The sequence below is a fragment of the Corvus hawaiiensis genome, chromosome 13, assembly GCF_020740725.1.
Source record: "Corvus hawaiiensis isolate bCorHaw1 chromosome 13, bCorHaw1.pri.cur, whole genome shotgun sequence".
In the NCBI taxonomy this organism is placed as follows: domain Eukaryota; kingdom Metazoa; phylum Chordata; class Aves; order Passeriformes; family Corvidae; genus Corvus; species Corvus hawaiiensis.
Window position 1 is genome coordinate 9,847,749 of NC_063225.1, and position 24,599 is coordinate 9,872,347.

General features: G+C 43.3%; 1 protein-coding gene across 2 annotated transcripts in view; it reads right to left on the reverse strand.

Moving 5' to 3' along the window:
- ADAMTS17 (ADAM metallopeptidase with thrombospondin type 1 motif 17) overlaps positions 1 to 24,599 on the reverse strand; it is a 158,170-nt gene that overhangs the window by 96,385 nt on the left and 37,186 nt on the right. For both annotated transcript variants that reach the window (XM_048317949.1, XM_048317948.1), the window contains exons 7-8: positions 23,843 to 23,886; positions 1,012 to 1,117 (exon numbers count right to left, since the gene is read on the reverse strand). In XM_048317949.1, coding sequence (XP_048173906.1) covers positions 1,012 to 1,117; positions 23,843 to 23,886 — 150 coding nt within the window. The remainder of the gene's footprint in view (positions 1 to 1,011; positions 1,118 to 23,842; positions 23,887 to 24,599) is intronic.

Consider the following 24,599-nt stretch of genomic DNA (forward strand, 5'->3'; position numbering starts at 1 on the left):
AGACAAAACTCAGGCACAACTTCTTACGACAGGAACAAAGATGGGATTTCCTTCTGAGGCTGAAGGAAGGAGTGCTTGAAAACCCCACAGGCACAGTCCTGCCCCCTGTATAACTTTGTTCCTGGTCTAATTCTGTACCTTCCACAGTCTGTTACACTGCAACCAAAGTGATGTCAATGGATAGGGGAAAAAGCTCATGAGGATTATGAGTAAGTGCTTGTGACACTGGGTCCGGAGAGCAGGGAATGCGGAGCTGACCTTTGGTTAACTCATTATCTGCACTAAGAGGATGCAGCTGACTCTTCCAGTCAATTTTGTTTTCTTCTGCCCACAGGATATTTATAGGCAGCTTTAAATAGCCTCCAAAGTCACCTGCAGAAAGTACCCAGTAACCTCCTTGTGCAAATTTCTGTCTGACTAGGACTTATCACGTTCTTTCCTGCTTTTTCCAGTGTGTTCAAAGTGTGTTACTCAGGTGTGATTGAGCTGATAAATCAAGTTATAGGATTTCTTTCTGTTGATCAAGTAATTCTGCTTAAGGGCATTTCCAAAATACTGATGTTTACCCTTTCAGTCACAGCAGACTACTTCACATGCAGAGATGAAACCACTACCAAACTATTTAACTATTAAAGTCCTTGACACAGACACCTGAACTTCAGAGAAAACTTGGCAAGTTTAAAGATTTTGAAGCAGATGTTAGTTTTGTGGACCTATTCTACACAGTAAAGAAAAGCAGAATTTGTCTCTATTACTGTTCCTCATTTAAGAGAATGAAGCCTCTTCGTGCTACTCAGAATCAGAACAGAGAGCTGAAAACAGGGGAAGATCGACTAGAAAGATTTATGTCTGCTAAAACGGGTATTTACATAAGCCTCCTGAAAATTAAGTTATGTATCAATGTGCTGCACTTATGAAATCGTAACAAACACGCCACACTAGTAATTGCACTAAAGGAGAGTATCCTACAGTGGCATAAGTAAAGAAGGAAACAGAAGGACAAGTTCTTACTTGTGCCCAAGTTCATGTGCAATTGTGAATGCCAGATTGAGACCGTTGTCTTCAGCAAGAACACACTTTCTCTTGGCACTGCAGACACCTCCTAGGTAAGCAATTCCTGCAACAAAACCACAGAGAATGTTCCCATCAAAACCAGTGAAACAGCTCATTCATTCAAAACATACAGCAGTAACACCCAAAGTGATGAAAAATGCAACCAGAATGAAAAATATTAGAGCAGTTTCCATACAAAATCATCTGAGTAGTTTCTTCATCATCCTAGTGGAGAATCAGTCCAGAGTTTTGTCAGACAGGAAATAAGTAAAACACACTCACTTTCACTACTTTCATTGGAAAATGTATTTCACTGTCTCAAAAATATATTTCACTGACCCAAAAATTCATCTAAACTTGTCTACTAATACCCTCTACTACAGCATTAGAAGATGCAGTGAAGGAGCCTGAACAAGCATTTAAATGGACCTCTCCTGATTTTCAGACTAAAGTCAGGGAGAAGAAATAAAACAATAAAGCAGAGACTGAAAAAAAATCTTACATTTTCCCTTATTTTAATGCTTAAAAGAAAGCGAGAGCATCAGAGCCAGGAGAGCTGGCAAAGCGCTGATGGTGAGTCACAAAGCCAATGTAGGTGGCACAAGTCTCCTATGACTGAGTGGAATTCAGGATTTGATCCATGCACAGTATTCTCCTGTTTGTGTGGGCACCACGAACGGTTTGATGCTGAGGCCAAAAAGGAATTCAAAAGTTACAGCATGAAGCCTCTGCTATGGAAAAACAATAGTCCTCATCTGCCCTTCCTGCAGCCAGACTGTCCCCTGCTGAAAGTGCCACCGCACTTGGGAATGCTGTGATGGCATCACAGGCCAGCTCAGGATATCACAGTGTACATACCTACTTGTATTTGTATTTACCAGCACTAAGGAAAGCATTTCCTCACTGCAGTACCATTTCCATGGAGGGATAGCTGCATGGAGCTGCCTCTAAGGAGCAGACCATGACCATGCAATGGAGTCATGATACCGGTTTTTCTTTTTTTTTCCTCTCAGAGTTGACAAAGCTGTATTTATCAAGGTGCAAATGTAAAACTTTAGACCTGGAAGAAGTCCAGCTCTGTTTTTATGAGTTTTGACAACAATAAGGATGTGGATATTTGTTGCTAGCCAGGGGTGTTCTGGATGGAATGAAGGGATGGGCAACAGCATTTTACTTCAGCACCTGCAGCAAAGAGTGAAGGCAGAAGTCAGGCACTAGCACTTGCTTACTTTAAAAATGCTGACCATGAAAGGGCAGATTCATATCACACACACACACAAAAAAAAAGAGATCAAGACTTAAAATCAATGGCCATAAAAGGCTGGATTTCAGCACTTTTCTTAGACTGACTTGCATTTTACATGCAGAATAGTCCAAAGGATGTCAAAGAATTGCTCAGGAAGTAACAACTTTCTTTGAGAAAGATTTTTGAGATTGCAAACTCAGTCCACACCTGATGGCCCAATGAACGTGCCTCTTTTTGGTTAAACAGAAGCAAAAATCGAGTATTTGGGTCAGCTGAAAGACACTTCTATGGAATAGGGAGAGATATTTTGGTTCCCTTTCAGCAGTTTTCAGGCAGCAATGACCAGAGCAGGATTTTTACCACAAGTGTTTTATTCTTACTACTAAACCTGATTATTCCACCTTTATCTTCCATTAACCTGTGCCAATATCTCTCTCAGTTGAATCTGACACACGAGGTTTTAACTGAGGAGCAACAGTTGCAGTTCAGGCTCAAGGGTCAATCAGGCAAGTCAGTTTTGCTTGAAAGTATTCATGCCAAATTCCTTTTGAGAGATTTCATAAAATGAGGCTGGGTCTACGTTTACCATCATGGAGATGGAAGGGGGCAACATTCCCATTTTTGGGAGGTGTGGCGCAGCAAAACAGTTTAGAATTCTGCCAATATATTAAAATATGTCAAATACCAATTAAAATGTCAAGTACATTATCCCAAATAATAATTCTTCTGAAGTCTTTGTTTAGTGGCTCTAATCCCCACTGAACCTGGCAATGTATATCCACATCATTATTTGGCTTTTGCTCTGTGCTAAAACCCTCATCATTCAAAAGTGGAAAACTAATGATTAAGGACTTGTACATCCACCAGTGGTCAAAGAAGTAGTGACTGTGGCTCAGTTACAGACTCTTAGTCATCTATTTTTATTAGCTATTTTCAGTGCTTAATGTGAATCCTGTGTGGCCTTTTTATAATATCTGCAAAGATCAATCAAAAAAAATGTAGCCATTTAAAATTAGTTTATTATTACAGAAATGGACTGGGCAGAGAAACTCATAATTCTGGAAGAGCAGAAACCTTTGGAGTACATGGAATGAACTCAGTAAGAAGTCCAGCTCATGAACTGCTGAGTGCTTATTAATAAGAGTCATTCTGGAGCAGTAAGCCAGTTATAACAAATTGGTATCACATTTTAAGCCTGAAAAAGCTTGCCTTAAAAATGTTTTTGAAACACTTATTTTCTATTGAACTATTTCCTAAGATTATAATTTTCTTTTGGACCAATACATTTTAGTATTAATTCCTTTCATCAGAATATCAACAACAAATAAATTATTGATCTGCAAACATTCTCCAGTTCTTTAGTAACTATATCAGAACCATTAACATAAATGCAACTTTTTTGTAACCCAGTACAATGATCCACATAACTGATAGGCGGAGAAAAATACACCTTTAACCAACAACAATAGTAGCACAATGCATTAACATGATTTATTTCTTCATTGGGATGAATGGAAACTGTTGTTTGCCTCTTAAACTTCCAGATTTTTATCTAAGCCTTTCAAGTCTGCAGAACTGGAATAAAAACTTCATGAACTCAGACACATTTGTGAAAATCCTGGCGTGACGTGGCTCTACCAGGCTGGGAAGAATATAAGAGGAAATGCTTTTATTTGGTAATTTTGCTTCTGGCCCTGTCTGTGAGACAGGTGTGTGTGTGTGAAAATGAAAAATAGGGAAGGAAGCTGAACTGGAATTTTTGTTCGTTTATTTTTTAAAAAAACCCCACACTTCTCATGTACCTCTGCAAATATACAGACAGTGGCTTTCTTTAGGGGAAAAACTCCTTATCTGTCAGATACACTGTCAGCAATTACCACAAATCTATTTTTAATATACAAAAAAGGTCAAGCAGGAGCATCAGTGGAAGAGGGAAAGGAGAGCCAATTACTATTTTTACTATTACCAAGCTCGAGGGTTTTTTCCTTTCTCTCCTGAGAAATTACATAATTACAGCCCATAACTTCTGTGCTTGGGCTTGGACACGCAGAGCTATCTGCACTTCTACGGCAAACCCTGGGACACAGGCAACTGTGTAAACTCACATTTATCCAAAAACTTGTCATACATAAACAGTTTGCAGCTGTTTGCCTTCCTGCCAGCTAATGAGCCCTCCACCAGCAGTATCTCCAAGGGGAATGATCCCATCTATCCCACCAGCCCGGCGAGGCATGAGGATATTACACACTTGCCACATGGATGGCCAAAGCTGGGAGAAGACAAGTCCTGGTGCTTGGGTTCCCTTTTTGTCCTACTCCAAACACCTGGGGCTTCCTCCTGATGGGCTCTGGAGCATTCACTCAGCAAGTGGTTTGTCCAGGTACTCCAGCTTTCAACTCTTTAATGTCTTGTTTTCATTGCACTCCTAATACTTTAATCTCTTCTTTTGCCAACCACCTCTGGATACAGAACTTTTACTTGATTAAAACTTGGCTTGCTCTCCTCCTGCTCAATGTATTTGCTGTTGGGAAGGGAGCCAAACTCCAAGTCCTGAAGTCTGCTTGGCACAGACAGAGACTCCCTGCATATCCACATGCTCAGAGCAAACCTCCCATTCCCCATCATTACTAGTTTGGTGTTGAGCTGATGTTTTTCTCATTCTCCCACGATTTTCGATTTGTGCAGCTCACACATTGCCATCAATTACATTCCTGTAGCCTCTCTTAACATCCTACACAAGTAAAATCAGGAAACCCTGAAGTGATTCATGCTCTGCCTTTCCATTCAATGGCTATGATATGTTTGACAGAGATGCCCTGCCTGTATTTACACATCAAGTCAGTCACCAAGGGAATCTTTCAGTGCTTGTGATACTTAAAATGAAAATACTTTTCCCTTTCTATAAAGCCTACACAGAAAAGGTTCCAAAACTTAAGAAACATTAAAGAAGAAGAAACCCACTAAACTGCCTCCAAGATAGGTACTAACACTGTTCTACAGCTGAATAAACAGAGGTCTCAAGAGTCAGTGGTATCCAGGTAAAAAAGAACTGTATCCATGGAAGGGCCCTCTGCAGCATGTACAACACAGACAGGCTAAGGCTGTCACCACTGAGCCTCCAGGTCCAAGTCTGGTTTATAGGGATCATCCAGAAAAGCGAACAGGGTGAGCTGTTCCTTCATTTTATGAGAATGTCCTAAATCAAAGCCGGACATGCAATTTTAGTGGCACAGATTAATTTGGCTTAATGCTAGACAGTCATCCAAGATGCCAATTTCTGTTAATCTTGCAGTAACAACATGGTTTCCATTAGAGTTTAATATTCATGTATGGAAACTGTTTTCCTTAGCAATAATTTTCATTGTTACTGCATTTAACGAAATCCACACTGGAAACAACACACTTGTCATGAACCACAAGTACGGAAATTACAGAGCAACCATCCAGTGCACAAGACACAGCTACGATCAGGTAGGAAAACAAGTTAATAATCACACCAGTGCAAGTCAAAATATTTGGAACTCAAGTATTTATACAGGAAGAGATTCTGATGTCACAGACCAGCTGATGGAAGCCACCATGACTCCTGAGAAGAGGCACCAGATCCCGACTTTCTGTACCTGGCCAACTCGTTGCAAATGTGCCCATCACCACAGAATCCTCTTCTCCTTTGGAGAATATAGCCTGTCCTGAATTTCAACATGACCCCTGTAAAACTCTGTTCACCGTGACCTGCAGGGATGCAGCACAACTTTCCCCGGAACTCAGACTGCAGTCCTGTAGTGCCCAATAAAATAACTTCTTCCTCTGAAAACACTGTCATTTCCAGTGTACACAAGTGCTATCAGAATCCCAAAAGCCCAGCAAGAAAACAAACAGCTGAAACACAAAGTGTAGTTACTTTCTGAATCTCTTGATTTTCGTTACACTCACCCTGAAGGACTAACAAATCAAACCTCTCCCTGATATTCACAGCACTAGCTGATGTTTCTGGAGCTCACAATGATAAACTCCTCAGAACACAAGGTCCTTATAGCACAAATGAGTGAAACGTTCAATACCTTTGGCAGGAGATACTTTTCTGATTATTGGGAATAACTAGAGATACTTGGCATTGAATATTGATACGACACCCACGGGTCTAATAAGCAGCCCTGGATAACATTTCACAACACCAGGGCTCTAGCTGAACGAGCCAGATTCAACCACATGCCTTAATCTTTGCGAAAGGACTGTGATTCAGGCAGAAACACCCAAATTTTAGCTATGGCACCACTGCAGCTCAACCCTTCTCAGAACTTCTCAGTCAACCCTTTCATCTCACACTGGAGCCCAGGCAGGAGTGCACCACCCCCTTTCCAAACAAATTACCTGACACCTAAACCAGCTGCCCTCCTCAGTACCTTCCCGATAAAAATGCCTTTGTGAGGCCAGACCTCTTCATGTCTGTAAACCTGCAGAGGCAGCAAGATTTAATCATCAGAGCTTAAAGGAGTGCTTTTGCTATCTTCCTTTTCTCTGTTTAATGACCCTGCAGGACAGCAATTAATGGAACACGTGGACTCCCCTCCCCAGCACAGCCAACCCTCAGCTTTACCTTTCAGCCTTTCTGCAGAGCTTTTATGTTTCATGGGAACCCTCCGGTGGTTTTCCAAGTTTAATGGATGAATCATTTATCTGCTCCTTTACCAACCTGCCCACACACAGACATTCCCCAAGATGGCAAGAGCTTTATTCTAGCGTTATTTGCATTGGGTTTACACTCTGCTAATTCACTGATTCAGGCAGAGGGGGCTGCCCAGACAGTGGAAAAACCTTAAGAGATCGAGACCCCTCCTGGATTTAGGGATAACTGTCCTCACCCACACCAGCAAAAGCTGCTTCAGATACCAAATGCAAGTGAGATAAGAAAGCTGAGAGATGTTCTAACACATTTTTTGGCTGAAAAGACCCTTTAACCAAAGCCTTCAAAAACATTATTCATGCTGCATTATAAGAGCAGAAAACCTTTAGAAACCTTCAGAGGTTTGGCACAGGCATCTCTGAAACCACATTCCTTTCCAATGCCATTCACCAGGATTTGTGATCACAAACACAAATATTCACCACACTGACCATACCTGAGGAGAGGTATGGTGTTCACTGGATTTCAGAGAAAGCTGGAAAGCACACTGCTCAGCCTCATGGAGCAGATATCCATTAGGAGCAACACAGGTACCAGTGATCTTGCCTTGGAGCAGGAGAATGCACTAAAAGCCCACCTGAAGTCCTTTCCAGCCCTGTTTTCCTAAGCTTTTATGATAAAACACGAGGATCTAAGACCTCAGCAAAGCAGGAGATAAAAGAAATTCCCTGTTTCTTTGACATCTGCTCTTTGTTCAGCGTGACATGTCCATGCCATTAATGACTCCTCCCTTTCAGCAAACCGTCACTTCCCTGGATGACAGCACATTAATAAATCCTCTCCATCCAACAAGACATGAGGAGTGCCTTAATTAACCGGAGCAGAGGAAGCAGGGTATCATCTCCATGTTTACTCTACTTTGATATGCTAACAGCCACATTCCAGAGAGCTTCTCCCCAACACTCCCCAGAGCCCGGGCTGCTGCTGAATGCAGATCTCAAACACAGCTCTTTCCTGCAATCCTATTTCTCTAGTTAAATATGGAGTTTGGGATATTCAGTCCAAATCAGACCATCATTCCTGAATGCTGATTCCCAAATCCAGGCAGCTAATTCATCATCTGTTTATAGACATCACTGCCTGGTGCTGAAAGTCTACATGCTCACACACACAGATGGAATTACATGGGCTTGATTACTCAAAGTAAGATATATTAGGACAGCTGTTAAGAGGAAAGGCAGGGGAAGAGCTGGCCAGGTGGATCTGAGAGAGGGATTCCAGTTGGGGATTGGACTGGATTGGACTGGATGAGTGATGGGAAGAATACAGAAGCGTGGCATAATTCAAATTCAGTGAACAAGGCAGAAGGAGAAATGGGAAGAGATTAGGGAGTGAGAAGAGACAGAAAAATAGCAAATGGAGATAATATGGGTTTTCCAGAAGGCTTCAGGAAAGGTGACTTTGATCTCATAGGCAGCAGGGAGTCACTTCTGAGGGAGGCAGGGGTCAAGGAGGGCAGGAGATAAGATCAGAAGGGAAGATGAGCTCCCTGAGAATGTCTGTGTGTACTTACTGCTGGAGAAAAATGGACCTCCAGCCCTGGGCCCTCAGCCTCCAGTCTCTGGCATCATGGGTTCACTTGAGGAATTACTGAACAAGTCTGAGGGCATGGAATAATTCAGGCAGGGATGTGTGGGCAAAACCTGGCACTGAGCATAATGGAGGGACAGCTGTTGGAACTGGTATAGAAACAAGGGATGGAAATCAGCGAGATACAAGACAATGAGAGGAAAATACACAGGCACAGGGGACAAGGTTGTTCAGGGATATCTCACACCAGAAAGGAATCAGATATGGCAGAAGTCAGCAGAGATCTGATGCTTTTGAAAGGCTACAGGAACATGTGACTGAGAACTCAAAGAAAACATTGCCAACAACTGTGAAACCAAGCTGCAAACCAGGATTTGGATCCTGGCCCTCAAAAGTCACCTCTGCCTGGGGCTCAAAGGCATTTGGATTTGAATATCTTGTGCTGGACTCATTGTGTTCAGTGGGGGAACCTGCAAGTCCTTTCTACAGACTGCTGTAGAGCTAAGCAGGATCTTCCCTTCCCACATCCATGGAAACATCAGCACCACAATGCCCAAAGGCAGCAGCAGGACTCAGCACTGAATTCAGGGTTTGTGGAGCTGTGTGAGTGACTGTCTTTCACTGCAGTGGCTGCAGCACAGAGACACAGGGTAAAAATGACTCCACATCTCTCAACTGCTGGATGGCTCGACAAGAGGTGAGAGCTCCACCTGCTCCAGCTCTAAACAGCCTTTATGACTCTCACCCTTCCCTTTCCCAGATGTTATTAAAAATCAATATTTCAGTATTTTCATTTTGACCTGTCCTGTCTGGTGGAAGAGGCCTGAACTCAAGAGTTGCCTCAGTGTCCCCTAAGCTGCATCTTTCAGGAAATAAGTACCTCACCAAAAAAAGAGAAAAATGTAACAACTTCGCCATCAGAAAGAAAAGTGCTTGAGGGCTCCCTTGCCCCATTCCCACCGCTCTGCCACCTGCCTATGTCAGTCTGCCAACACCTGTCCTCAGGATGGATTCGCACCTGCATGTTACCATCTTCCAAGAGATGGAAAAGCAACCTTGGCACTGCATGCAATAGCTGCAGCTTTGAAAACTGTGTAAGGTTCCCAAACCATCTCTGGGGATATTTTCATCTTTCTTTTTCAGATGAGTTCTGCGACTTCCACTTTTGGATTTGTCAGTTTGTCCCTGCAACTCATCTGAGCCACATGCTTCAACAGAGGGCCTGAATTCAGAGAGAAGGAAGAAAAATATCAAATCAGAGCCTTTCATGAGACTGCTAAACAAAGAAGAACATGGAATTCAGCAGCAGGGATCCTGGAGCCTTTAAATTCCTCACTATCTCCCTTCCAGAATGAAGAGACAAGGTCAGACTTGGCAATAAATCAGAAGAAATATTTGGAGTCTCTGTACCAAACAGCATCTGCTTTAAGAGCGAGCAGCCAGGGTCCAGCATTCAGTTCCAGTTTTTCCCTTCCTGTAGCTGCAAACACTAAGAATCTCATGAAGCTTTGCAAATAAATTAAAAGATTCTTTTAACAGTTCCAAGAGCTTTCCTGAGCCATGCCTATCTCACCCTGCTGTGGTGTTGGTCAGCGGTAGGTTCAAGAACAAGGATCTGTCCTGCAGTGGTTAAACAACGTTCAGTAATGTACAGTGAACAATATTTCAGTGTCTGGAGAGTGTCAGCCCAGTCTGCTGAATGTTTTGGAGATGGCTGAACACCTGTGCTGCTGATGAATGGCATTCTTCCACAGCTCCCCACTAAATTCTTTCCATGTTCTTACAGAATGACTAAGCAATCGTTACTCTCAAAACCTGAATGAATCTATACTTTTGAAACATGTTAAAATTTAAAGTGTATTTTATTTTTAGGTGCTGTTTGCATGTCAAAACTGTTCTCCTGGCAACATCAGAGCAACTCAGGTGACCTGCGGGGAAGGCAGGCCAGCAAATGGGATGATGCACAGTAATCAAACTCCAAACAGATGCTTTTCCAAATTGCTCCTGTGGTACTTCTCATCTGCAGCTCCCACATCCTGACTTCCAGGGCTGCTGAAGCTCCTGCTTTCACTTTGGCAAGCTGCCAGCCAGCACTGATAAACTTATGTAGCAATTCCTGGTTCAGCCCTTCTGTTTTAATTCTTTGCTGAGTGCTGATTTAGCCCCACGGCCTGACTTGACAAGGCTGACAAACCCAGGGGCTGCACCTGATAAGGTTAATAGGGTTGAGTTACTCTGTTAAGTCAGAACTTGGGTTGAAAAGCTGGTCCTCAGCACCTCCACCCTGGCTGATACTTCTGCTGCCAGAGGTGGGGAGTGAAAATGATCCTTCCATGTCAGTGGGCAGTGCCATGGCTCTGCTCCTCTCTTCACACACTACCAACAGTCAGCACATTTGTTTTGGCAGAGCACAACAGCATGGTGGAAAGGGAGGTGAAAATAAATTTTAAAAATCCCTAAACTTACTGCCAAATTAATGGCTTGATTTCCTAGAGATTACCACTTCCACTTGGGGCTCCTGATGTAAATGTGGGTGATGCAATCTTTCCCTCAGTGGCAGTATCAGAGGGAGAGGGCTCCTTCCTCTATTTAGTTTCCTAATTTTCAGAAAACTTCCGAAAGCCTAATATTTCTGAGCTTGATATCCTCAAATTTGATTCAAATTGGTCGAAAATATTAGGGAACAACCATCACTGGGGGAGATAGACACAAGCACAAAGCACACACAAGGCACAGGCACACTGACCAAACCAGGTTAAACTATTTGGGTTACTATTAACCCCAAGGGCCTCTCCTCTGGGTTCCCAAACAGAGAAACAGAGCTGTCCATCCTGGTTTCCACTCCCCAGGAAGGGAATGACCCACAGGGTAGTTTATGCCGACACAAACACATCACAGCATTAGCCTGACTGAAGAGAAGCAGTGGCTAATTTCAGAGGTAATGTGACTGGAGATATTTTTAGTATGTCCTGAATCTAGTTTTTTAAGTACCTCTCTCTCTAGACTACTCAAAAATAAAATGTCACCTTTAAAGCCACAGCAGCTACAGAGAAATTCTCGCTATGAAAAAGAGCAGCCTGAGCTTTTCTCACACTTAAAAAGAAATCTCTCATGTTCAAACTTGAGCTTCTGTGAAAGAAAACACAAATTTGGATGAATATCACTGAGCTCCTTGTGATGACTGACACCAGACAGAGAGTCCCTGGTGCCTCACAGACACAAGTCAAGGCACAGTCCCAGTCCTGAGGCCTTTATGGACTGAACTCAGAAGTGACAGCCCAAGAGGCTCACAGGGACAGCACTGACGTGTCACAGGATCCTGCAGGAGCCAGGGGACATTTTCATGCACATGTGTTCACGTTACTGCTCCAGGGCTTTGTGCTGAAGTTCTCCCAACAAGGACAGAACTGCCTCTTCTAGTCCCATGTGTTTTTGCATAAAACACCCCCAGGACATGCAGGAGCTTCTCAATACCTGCCTGGGTGACACTTCCAGTTCTGAGCCAAATCAGTGCCTCCCTGACTGAGAACACTGTCCTGGTCTGCAGCATGGTTTGCAGGCTTTCCTCCCTGCCAAACCCCACTTAGGACGTGGCTCCTGGAGGGAATTTGCAGCAGGAACAGCTGCACTTCCCAGCTACGCAGGTTGGGTATTTTTGAACCAGCCTGCCCGAGAGCCCAGTGGCAGTGGCCTGGCAACTGGCATGTAATGAGAAGTATTTCCCAACAAAGCCACCTGGTTAAAGATAACATAATCAGCACCCCACAGAACAAGCTGGATGTGTATTACAACTGCTCTAACAGTACCAGCTACCAAAATCACCACAGGCTTGATCAAAGTCTCACTGGAACCATAAATTATTACCCTTGTCTTTGGAAAAGGTGCATGAAATCATCTTTTACTCAGTTTCCACCCCCAGAAGGTTGGCCTTTGTCTTTTTTACTGAAGTGTAAAGCCAGAAAGCTTAATTTATCTCAGTGTTCAGATTATGCTGTGGCTCACAGACACCAGTGCATGGGTGGGTCTCCTGCACCTCTGTAAACACATCAGTGCATTGAACAAAATCCTGGCTACAGCAGTCAAGAGCTGGAGTTCTTCATCATGGGAAGAGCCAAATGCTCTCAGAATCCAGATCTTTTCTCTGAGCCAGCAGCATCACACCCTTCCCAGCTCCTCAGCTGCAGAGAGACAACCCAGAGAATGCCAACACAAGAGGGCTGTGCCAGGAGCCTCTGCCCCTCACTTGGCTCCACAGAGGGAGAAGGGAAATGGGAAGATCCAAGTGAGACAGGTAACCCATAGAAAGAAATCTGGGGCAAATCAGAGAACATCATGGAAGAAGGAATAAGATACCAGGAGGAAGAAACATGAAACTGAAACGTAGTTATCGGACTCTGGTGAGGCAACAGACATTGCTGAAAGGAAACTACAAAGCTTAGAACTTCAGTAGTCCTTAAGCAGCACTTTCGTGTTGCAGGATCCCAGGATTCCCTCAGGAAAGCATCTCCACTTCATATGCTACTGAAGTATGTGGTGCACAAAGTCAGGCAGGAATCACAGGGAAAACCATCTGGAAGGACAGAGCAGCTCCAGTGAACAACGCTGCCCTTCTGAACTCCGAGTCAACAGACACTTGGAAGAGTCATCAAAGGGATTAGAAGGAGCCCCAATACTTCCCCAGGAGTCAGGACACCGGTTGAGAGAGCTGTAGTCAGGAATTTCATCCACTATTGGATCCAGACAAGACCAAGCTGGAGACAACATTTTCCTTCTGACTGACAGAGCCAGAAAAGCAAACAAACTGGAGCACGCAAGATAAGAAACATGAGTGCACAGGTTTCTTAAACAGATGTATAAAATATAAATTCTAAATAGAAATCTAACTTCAGTCTTCTATTTTCCTGTCATTTCAAGAACAACAAAGTCTGATTAGACTGATGGACTAGTTTTCAATAAATAAAAACATCAACACAGAGTTTCCTAACTCACTGGCCAGTCTTTTTACAAGTAACTGCAGTGTTTACACTGTTTGTCTGCTACAGCACAAATATTGCTGTACATGCTGGAGCTTGATGGATGATATTACTAAAACCAACAAGCAGATCCTTAGCAGAACATTCATGTGTACCCAGCAGTCCAGTTATGGCCAGGCAGAGCCTCAGTGCAAACAGCTCAGGCAAAGCAGCCACACAAAAATGTATGACACAACCACACAAAACCAACAAATGCCTTCAACCTGCTGACTGCTCATGACCACCAACCAAAGTAGGAATACAAGGCTAATTCCGAGCTAAGCAAACACAGAAATCCTTCACATTCTACAAATCATGCTGAAAGAGTACAGGAGGAGAAAGATATTTGATGGGTTGAGTTTAGGGGTTTTACTATTATTATTTTGGTAATTTCAATGTATTTCTATCAGCTGATCTAAAAGGAAAAAAGAGTTGTCAAACTAATCCAGACAAAAATCTTGCAGATTATAGGATTCTGAACCTGAAATTTGAAAACCTATATAGCAGAACCCTTGTGTCCAAATAAAATTCCAAGGAATTCCACTTCTGTTCTAGGGACAGTTTATACACAAATACACACACACAAATGTATGCATACACACCCCTCAGAGAAAATTATGCTAAAATTTCACTATCTGTGGTCACCTTCCTATCTAAATTGGCAAGAACTTGATGAAGAAACCCCAGTATTTTCTACAAGGAAGATCTGGTCAAATCCACACATGTAAAATTCAAAGTACCCTGCCACGCATTTAGAGACACTAATTTATTTCCAGAATGTGTCTGTGCATTCTTGGGTCAGCTCAAAATTTCATCACCTTCCCCACAGCACCTGCCATTAATATTTCCAGCCATGGAATGAGCTTGTAGTGGATCACAGCTGGCTGGAGCACACTCCCTACTGCATTTTCAGCACACTGGTAAACACAAAACATTTTCAGTGTCTGGTAAACACAGGGAACATTTTCAGTGGTGCAAAGTACTGTTACATACCCAATTCCTCTTTGCATTATGCGGAGCACAATCCCAGCTGAAAAGCCCGGAGTTTGTGCTGAGGCAGTGGGAGAATTGTTAAATAAAACCCAACAACATTCCAAGGATTTAAAGCGACTTTCAGTCTATTGAGTGCACTTGGTGTAGCAAAATCCTGCCAGGACCAGACACACTGCAAAATGGGTTAGGTATAATACCAGGTCATGTTACCAGATGATTAACCAAAGCTGGGAAAAAACCAGTTCAAATGAAAAAAAAAATCAGTACAGGTCAAACTCCCTTTTTGGGGAGGGGGGGCAAGTTTTATGCACACTTCCCAGTGTGGTTTTCTAGGTTATCACCAGTAAAATCTCATCTCTACATTATTTAAAACGCGCTCTCGAAATTGCATTTAGTCTTGGCAGCTGCAAGACAAAAGAAATGTAAAAGTACAGTAGGCAACTGTCTTTCATTTCCTTCCTTTACTCTTACATATCCTGTGTGCAACTGGAATGCTTCTTTTTGATTATCCAGTGGAGCAAATGCTACAATGAATGCAATCATGCCTTATTACCCTACATGTCTGCAGCCTATTGCACAGCTAAGTACAGATGTTTTTACACAGCTTGGTTTTTTAGCTACAGGGTCTGTAAAACAATAGGAATGATCTGAAATGTTTTCAAGCCAGCAAAGGATAAAGGCACTGTAAAGCAGTCAACTGGATAAAAGCCATCTATGTCTGACAGGAGAAGAAAAACCTCAGAGGTTTCTCAATTATAAACATGTCAGCTTTCTGCAAGTGCTGCAGTCTGCAGCAAACTGACCAGGAATGTGTAAACAGAGGGGAAAATAAGGACCCAGGAGTGGAAAGAAGGAACACAAACCTCTGGCCTGTTGAAGGGTTTAACCACTATTTTACTGACCTGAAGAACTGGCTGGTGCCCAAGGAAGTGGAGCTGCCTCTGGTAGCCTTGCTTGTAGCTGGGGGTTGGGCTGAGATTCAGCCTGCAGCCAGCTCTGTCCTTGGGCTTGTCCCTTCCCATCTCCAGGCTTCACTCCCCCACCAGCACCATGGGGATCACAGCTCTGATCTCTTTGGTAAAGAGCTTTGGATTTTACTGAGGAAAAGCCCTGTTTACAAATTTATTTCTCTCTCCTCTCAATACATTCTTTTTTTACAAATAAAATACAATGCAAAAACCCCTCAATGTATTGTTTCATGGCAAGGGTCTGTCGGGAGGGAACCGGGAATTAATGGGTAAGGCGCCGGGCTGGAAATCAGGATGTGCAAAATCATTCCATGTTCTTGGATGAGAACCAGTGAGAAATGGTTTTTATGAGTCCCATCTTCCCCAGTCCACCTGGCCTGAAGCGTGTCATAGCAGAAAATCCTGCTTTCTGCTGCAGAGAGCCTGGGATTGGCATTCCCAGCCCAGAGGGGTTATTTATAGAGCACTGACAGCAGGTCTGACACTGTGGAAAACAAACACTATTTATCTTTCCATAACCTTTTATAATAAAAGGGGAAGGAAGAAGCAGGGTGAGCTGTGAAAGCAGAACTGATGATTTTACTTGTTTTATGATCATTCTGATGAGAATCCCCCAGAGAAACAAACCCTCAGCAAGGGGAAGTGATGGAGCTGGAGTGTGAAGCAGTGCAGCAAGCATGGAAAATCTCCATTTACATGGATGAGGGAAGAGACAACAGCAGAAATACTACAAACCCCAAAAGACATTAATGGTTGTCCACAGACCAAATATAACGAGCTTGTTCTGCTCGTGTCTGCCTCAAAGGCTTCTCAGCCTCACTCACACAGTAGCCAGGAGCAGTTCCAGAGCTTTTCCTGACAGTTGTTTGGCAGTGTGGGCTTAGCTGGACATCAGTTAGGCTCCTGCTTCACTATTTGCAAACACAATGACCCCTTTCCGAGATAAACAGAAGAGGTTTCTTTAAATCATCATTAAATGTTGCTTAGCCGTAAGCAAAGCCTTGGTTCTCAAGCAGTGTCCCACAAATCTTCTCTAATTTAGAAAACAATTGAGGCACAAAGCTGTCTAGGACATAAAACTATAATTCAGAAGTTCTAGCAAAGTGTATTCAGGAGAACCAAAACCCTAAGAACTGCCTGTCACACAAAAGGAAATACTAAAATAATATACTTCTGATTGTTTTTTCTCCATGCCAGCATGAAAAATGTAGTGAATTGCTTCTGAAGGACACCATCCTGTAAATTCACTGGGAATTGTTAGTTAAAACAGTCATAACAAGTCCTTTTCCCCTAGAAAAGTGACTGCATGCCAAAGCCCCAGACACAGGAAGAGGGTGAGGGGTAAAAAGATGGGGAAAGGAACATCTCATGCAGGTATCTGCCCTTTAAGCTATGAGACCAAAATTCCCAGGTGCTTTGTGTACATGTCTGTATAATTTCACACAGACAGAAATGGCCCTGGAGTGGAATGCAGGACGTGTTTGCACCTGCATCAGTCAAGCTGCACAATGATTTAGCACATAAAGTGATTTACGAGATGGAGTTAAAATGAAAGAATAAAATCAGAGCATCAGAATAAATATCAGCAAAGTCATGGCAAATATTTTCCCTCATGACTTATTCCTTTTAACAAAGGCAGCAGAAAGGAGATTATTTACCCACCAGTTAGAGACTAGGCTAGGATTTGGGCTGGAGTCCTGGATTCCTGATGGGAAAGGACCATAGTTCTGGAAGCCAGCGAGTTTTCTGAAGAAAGCCAGGCTGGATGGGGCTGGAGCAACCTGGTCTAGTGGAAAATGTCCCATGGCAGAGGGTTGGAGTGAGCTGGGCTTTAATGGGCCCAAACCATTTTAGAGTTCTATAACTCTATGAAGATACATTTCACTCAAACAGTAATCAGTACCACCCTGTATAATGCTGAGATGTGACGGCCTGGAGAATATTTGCTCAGTAATATCTTGCCCAGTAAAGTACTATGGGTTCTTTCCACAGCATTTTAGACAGTTGTCCACCAGCACTTATCAAAACACATCCCCATGAACCATTAATAAAACCATGGGAGAAGGTAAAGCTTTCAAGCTAAAATCAGCTTAAACATCCTGCACCAGCTTTGGGGTGAGCCACAACAAAGACAAAAGCTCTGTCAAAGTCTAAGGGTCAGGAGGGAGCAATCAACAAGAAAAGCAAGATTTAGGATGGGCAGAGACACACTAGCATACACAAGCAGGGTGGGAAGTTGATGGGAAGATTTTGGACACGCTGCCCTATAGCTGAAAACGACTATGAACATATTTCAGCATGCCAGCTTAAATATCTATAAGCATTCATTACCAATAGCAGTTTGATAGAGGACACAAAAGGCCAGGTACAGAGCAGGAAGTGTGTTATTCCTCCCTGCTGACAGTGTTTAGTTCCAGCTCCCTGAGAACAAGCTTCAAACACACACCACACTGCAAGGCCACTGTTTTATCTGCTGGGATGGGTGAGGATGACAGACAGACAGATAAATAATGGGAAAATAAAAGGGCCTGAAACACATTTTGAGGCTGCAAAAGGAGAATGATGTATGGAGGAGAACTAATGAGGAACTGCTGGAGGTTTAATGAAGACTAAAGTGGAGTAAACGTAGGGAAATTCTATGACCTCGGTGGGCATGTCCTGCGGTCTGAGTGACAGAAAACAGACTCTCCAGGGCCTCTGGGAACAGCAGCCTCTGGGTGTCCAGGCCCAGCTGAACAAAGAGAACACGAAGGAGCAAAACTGAGCAAGAGCTCCTATGAGCTCTGAACTAACCCCAAAGAGAACCAGGGGAAAAGGAAAGGGAAGGGAGTCAATCATGAGAGCAACTGAGGGTCTACGAGACCTCAGTACTGGGAACTGGAAACATATGGGAGAGGGAACAATGACAAACATAGAGAAAACCTGTAACTAATCCTCCCTCTACTAAACACTTGCATTTGTTTTAATTACCCAAGTTAATTCTTTCACCCAAGACATCAGAGAGAAAATGAAAAAAGTTGAGTTTACTGTAAGTTGACAGCACTCACAGATTGATAAATTCCCAAAGAGAAGACTGATCAACCACCTAGTTTCTACAAAAAGCCCTTGCAACAGGACAATACGAGCTCCCAACTAAGGACATCACCTCGTGTTTGGCTACTGTGTCTTTTCCAGATAGATAGACATTTTTCAGCCAAGGAGATCAAGAATCCACCAGTGCCCTCAGTACATGGAATGAATAAAGACAAACCTAAACAAGACTCCTGAGCTGCAAAACAAACCCAAAGGCAAATGAAATTCAAATGCTCTACTTTCCTTAACAATAAAACCAGAATGTAAGCCTTTATAAGATGATAGGAGGGTTGCATGTCTCAGACAATGTCTAGAAACATGACCAGGATCCTGACCCCAGCGAAACCACCATCAAGATTCTGAGTCTGGTGTAAGCAGGATTTTCCTCTGGTCTTTACTGCACAGTGAGGCAGCCTGGCTGAAGCCACATCCCCAAAACAAGAAAAGGAAAAGCACATGCAGGACACTGAATGAGGCAGAGCAAGGGTTACAGCAGCAGGAATTCCCGATTACCTGAGGGGCTGTGCTTATCCCAGGGCTCCTATTGAGATTTATGCAATCTCATATTACACTCGCTTGGCACACAGATTTTTTGTGGGAATCTGGAAGAGGAGGGATTGCTAGCTGGTGAAAAGAAATTGGAAGGCTGTGTTGGGTAGGGTGGGGCCTGGGAGATGGTAGCAAGGAATATGCCCAATAGCATAGTTCAGCACTGTCTGGGTTGTGCAGCCCAGCATTTAATCCCAAGCAACCAAAAGGCAAGGGAAAAACTCTTCCACTGCACTGGACCACAGCTCCCTTTGGTTTCCTAAAGCCAACAGCCTGACTCCATTGCCCTGCAGAGCCACAAGTGACAGAAATTTGCAGTGCTGTGAGGCCCCTTTCTTTCCCAAACACCAAATCAACTCAATGGTGTTTCTTTAAGGGACGTTTTAACCTCCAATATGTTCATTTTAATGTATTAAGCTGTGTTTGGGTTTGGTCCGAAGGACAGTCCCAGCAAGGCTTTTGCTAAAGCCAGGCATTGCTGCTCTAATGAATTGTTTTAAGCAGCAGGTATTTCTATTTATTCTGGCATCAAATAAAAACCCGCCCTGGAATATACAGAAACATTCAACATGAACCACTATGGAAAATGTTTTTAATGTGAGAATTCCTTTTCCACTCAGAGCAAACCAGCTAGTCTTTGCCCTTTCCTTGGGGATGAATTCTCTGTTGTGACACTGGTAGGGGACTGGAAACAAATACAACACAGGGAGGAAGATTTAAATGAACAGTACAGGCAGGATGACCAGAATTGTCTCCTGCTGTGGACAGGCCACCCAGATGTGGCAAATGGCCAAGGAAAAGATAAAAATGTCCCTTATTCAGGTGTTTTACATGGAATAAAAAAAGCCTACTTGGAGACACAGTCCCTCGTTTGCCAAACCTGGGCATATTTGGAAATGCTTTACTGCGATAACAGCCAGGAGATGGGAACGTTTTTCTCGAAACACTGATTCACTGATTCTGTGGAAAGAGTCTGGAAAACTATGTTTCTCAATCACCTCACTCTGTTCTTGTTTTTCTCCAGGCAGCTATTCCTTCAGCTCAGCCTGCCCCTCTGCAGTACACACATTCTGCTTTCTTTTCCCCGACATCAAGCCACAGAGGAGCACATGTGACCACAGCAGAGGTAAAGTCATTTTTAACCAGGGCAATTTAAGGATATTTAAGACACATTCTCATTTTCCATTTCCCAATTCCACACTGCCCCCAATTTTATTATTAGCTGAATACAGGGAAGCTTCAGCTTGGATCTGGGGTAACATGTACACCAAGGAATGAAGGCCAAGCTTTGCCCTGAAATATGCAGGATCATTCCTAACTAACCGTAAAGCTGCTTATTTGGCACTGGCAGTGGAAATATTGAACGAAAGGGGCATTCTCAATCTGCTTATGTCACAGAAAGGTTGGATTCTGACAGTGTGCAAGGCTCCAAGCTGCAGCCTGATATTAATAGTGAGACATTAAACTCGCAATTTGGCTGGCTCTGAGGCAGCTCCCTTGGAACACAGATTTTTCTGCAGGAAACGGCAGCTCTAGTTGGAGTCACAGCACGAGGGATGAGCCCAAAGCAGACTCTGGAATTTTGACTGGTGTGTGATGAGACTGTGTCACACAAAAAGAACCCTCCTGCTCAAACTGCAGAGTGTATCAGAGGTCCCACAGCAGAAGTTGTTGGAACACGACTGTTCCACACAGGAATATTGTTTTCCTTCCGTCCACCTCCTTTGGAATTCATCCATTCCCAGGCCTAACTTACCCAACCAAGTGGGGCAATGAGCATTAACAAACTATTTCTTACACAAACGTGGTTCTGTTCCGTGGTACAGACAGTGGAGTATCACCCCACCAAGACATACCTACACATTTTCCCCATTTTTGAGCTTGTTTCTGCAATTATGTAACCTTCCACACTACCCTGGCAGCCGGGCCAAGAAAATTTGAACCAAGTCCCCAGAGCAACTGGTTTCAGTGAGGGACCCCTGCCAGAATACAAATACAAACCTCCTGCTGCTGTTTCTCGCTGTGTCTGCATGGCAGGCAAAGATTCCAGACAGGTTTTTCAATATGGATCTTTCAGAGCACAAATGAACACCTCTTAGGAGCCATTTAAACTTCGTAATCCCACTTCCGAACAACAGCTGGGGCTCAAGGCTTCCACCAGGGGAAGTTTTGCTTCCTTATTTCTCACAATGTAAAGAAAATCAAGGCACTGTCACTGAAAATAACATTACCTACAGCACTCTGAGTCCTCTTATTTCAGTACATAAAATCCAACAGATTTCTTACAGTCTCTTGAACATGTCCAAGCAACATTAGATTCTGGACTTGTATTGCATCACACCCCAAGAACACCACACTCTTTATAGGAGACCTCCCTAAGCCATGCAATCTCCTGTAGCTTTGCACTCAAAATCCTCATTTCACAGAGGTAGACAGAAGCATTCAGAATGCAAGTGACTTGCCAAATGTCACACAATGAGTCAGTGCCAGAGCTGGGAATAGAAATCAGGAGTCTAAGAGTCCAGATACTCTGCCTTATATAGAGCAGCAGCCTGGTTTAGGAGAGAGGCTGCTCGCTGAATTTACAGGATGGCAGCACTGGCATTGCAAGGGCCAACCTCAGCCATAAGCAGGTGTAGAAACACACATGCATCTGCTGAGATCATGTTCTTCATCCATTCAAGTGTAAAGCAAGAAATGAAAGCAAGTTGCTGAGAACTTTGGGGAGTGCGACAACCGCAGCACCACCGTCAAGACCAAACGTGATGTCACTCGCTGGAGTCACTTCTTGCTTTCACAGGCAGTCCTGCTGATTTGGAGAGGAGTATCTGGGAGCTGGAGTGAGAAACAGGAATCTGGCAACAGCAGAGATGGTTGAAACACCAAGATAAACCTTCATAAGCCAATATGGAGGATCAATGGGCATCCACCTGTCTCAATTGTTGCATTCATATTAAGCCCAAGTCACAGCCACACTACACTGCTGCTCTTATCACCCAGGTATGTGCACAGGGCAGAGAATGGTGGCTATTCTCTACAACTGACACCTCTTTCTCGCTATTCTGACAAACGAGGAAGATTGGAGAATCTTCTGCATGGTTAAAATTTAGTACTACCAACACTGATCACTTTCTCAAACCAGCTGCATGCCACAAAAGAACACTTATTAATTTATTCTTCTGCTGCCTACATGAAAAAAATGTAAATGGCACAACAAGGACAAATGGGGCACAGAAAATGTGTAAGTGAAGGTGTAAGTGCTTTGTTGCCACATAATCAAAGTGTCAGGGGAGAAGGTAGGAAAAGCAGGATTGAAGAGAGCAAAGAGGCCAGACTAGTTTTGTCCCAGGAACATTCACCCTTCTAAGTATCTTGGAAAACTATGCTGGAAAGAGTAACAAGTGAGTTTAACCTTCATTGCTGTGATCTTCTACTTTCTCCACTGCAGCCACAGCCTGCAGTAATTTGCAGCACAAGAAATAACTCGGGTATTGTAAGAACAGAGAAGTCATAAAAATATTTCCTTAGTCATGCTGTCTCTGGTAATATAATTCCCTGAATAGAGATCTTCAACAATACTCTCCTTAAATATGGAAAGAGCTCTGACTTTAGTCAGCATGTGTCTTCCATCAGCTTGTCTCTCTTTTTTTTTTTTTTTAAACTGCTTTATTGTATCTTACCACAGACACCTCCAGGTGCAGGTACACAGTGTAAAAACCTTCCTCAGTGGAAGTGTGTTTTCCATTGGACACAGAATAAATGCATTGTGAGGGATTCCAAATAGAAAAAACTTGGACACAGAGGCCAGTCCTTGCTCATGTGTATGTATCCTCCAGATCTGCATTTCCTTCTTTCACCTGATCCCCACACCAGAGAGGAAAGGACCTGCATTCCAAGATGAGCTTTCCACAGGGCTCCTGCTGAAGGCACTTCCCTCCCTGCTCTGCATCGTCCACTGTCAACATAACCCCTGCAAGTGTCTCCCTGAACACTGGAGTGTAAGAAAAGCTGAAAATTAGGATCCATCCCAAATTTACACAGAATGGAGGATAAGGGACCACTTGACTTTGAGGCAAATCTTAAAAAAATCACGCCATCATCACAGAGAGGATGTTGGGCAGTGCCTCCAAACACTGCTGCTACTGTAGGGATTAAAAAAAAACCCAGGAGAACACAGTCAAGGTTACTGCTACCTGAGTGAAATAAATAAATAAAGTATTTAATGTGTGGGATGTAAGGACCCTGTGTATGCAGGCTTTGGATACGAGAAAAGGCAGTTAGGAAGTAGGAGGAGCAGGAGGCTGAAAAGAAGATTTAACTTGGCTTTCCTACAATGAGGTATTCTTCTCCAGCGTCTGAGTGCCAGCTTGATCTGGCAATGCCACACAGGTTCTTACAATGGGAAATACACTCCTTAGTTAGCAAATTCTTGTTTGAGGTGAGAGAGAACTGAAAGGAACATCATACAGACACACCACAAGGCAGTTTCTTCTGTGTCCATTTCATAGCAGAAATACTTAAGAATAGTTCCTGAACCCAGAGACCTCCAGGGCTTAGAAGGGGTTAAAATTTAATGGATTACTTATAGTTCATACTCTACTCAGCTAATCCATATTTGCATCACAGAACAGCAAAACCAACATTACAGCAAACCAAAGAGTGAAAGATTGTCCAGAACACTCCTCTTAGCATAGAGGTGGCTATCAAAATACCCTCCCCTGCTTCTTGGACTTACCCACAGTGTCACAAGGCTCGTCTTTGTGCACGCAGAAATCTGTCCTAGAAAGAAAAACAGAACAGAAGTGAAATGTATCCTGTGCCTCCAGACTCCAGGCTAGGAAAAAGCAGTGGTGCATGACTCATATATGGGTGTTGAGGTCTGGGGATTTTTTAAGGCTGCTGTGCAGTCTACACGATGACAACACCGATAGCACCACTGATTGCTATTGAGATTACAGGCAATTATATGAATCAGCCCCATATACCACAGTCCAACTTAACAGACTTAAGATTTAGCACCTAAAAGAGCCCTGCCTTAGTCTGTGATGTCACACTTATTCCACAACTAGATTAAAACTGAAGCTCTTCTTTTCACAAGAGAACTGTAACAAAAAGGAGCAGACACCCTGTGATGCACCCTAAAAGACAGTGGGAGTAGAAGAAGCGTGAGGCACAGCCTGAAGGCACAGAACTAATAATGTGTACCCAGAAATTCTCAATTCTTCAGGTTTTTCCTTCTTCTTCCACTAGAATAGAAAAGAACATGAAAAAAGCAGGACTAAACAGAGAAAGACAGATGTGACATGGAAGAAGAAAGAGAATTTCAGGATTTGCCAGGTAACAGGTAAATTGGCTTCAGCAAAATTGATCATAGTCAGATTTGCCATTTTATGGCTTGAATCCAACACAGAGAGATTCAAGAGACTCCATTTGGTTCCCCACATCTCATCAAGGCAGGAGAAGACACTACAGATGCCACTGGCACCCACAAA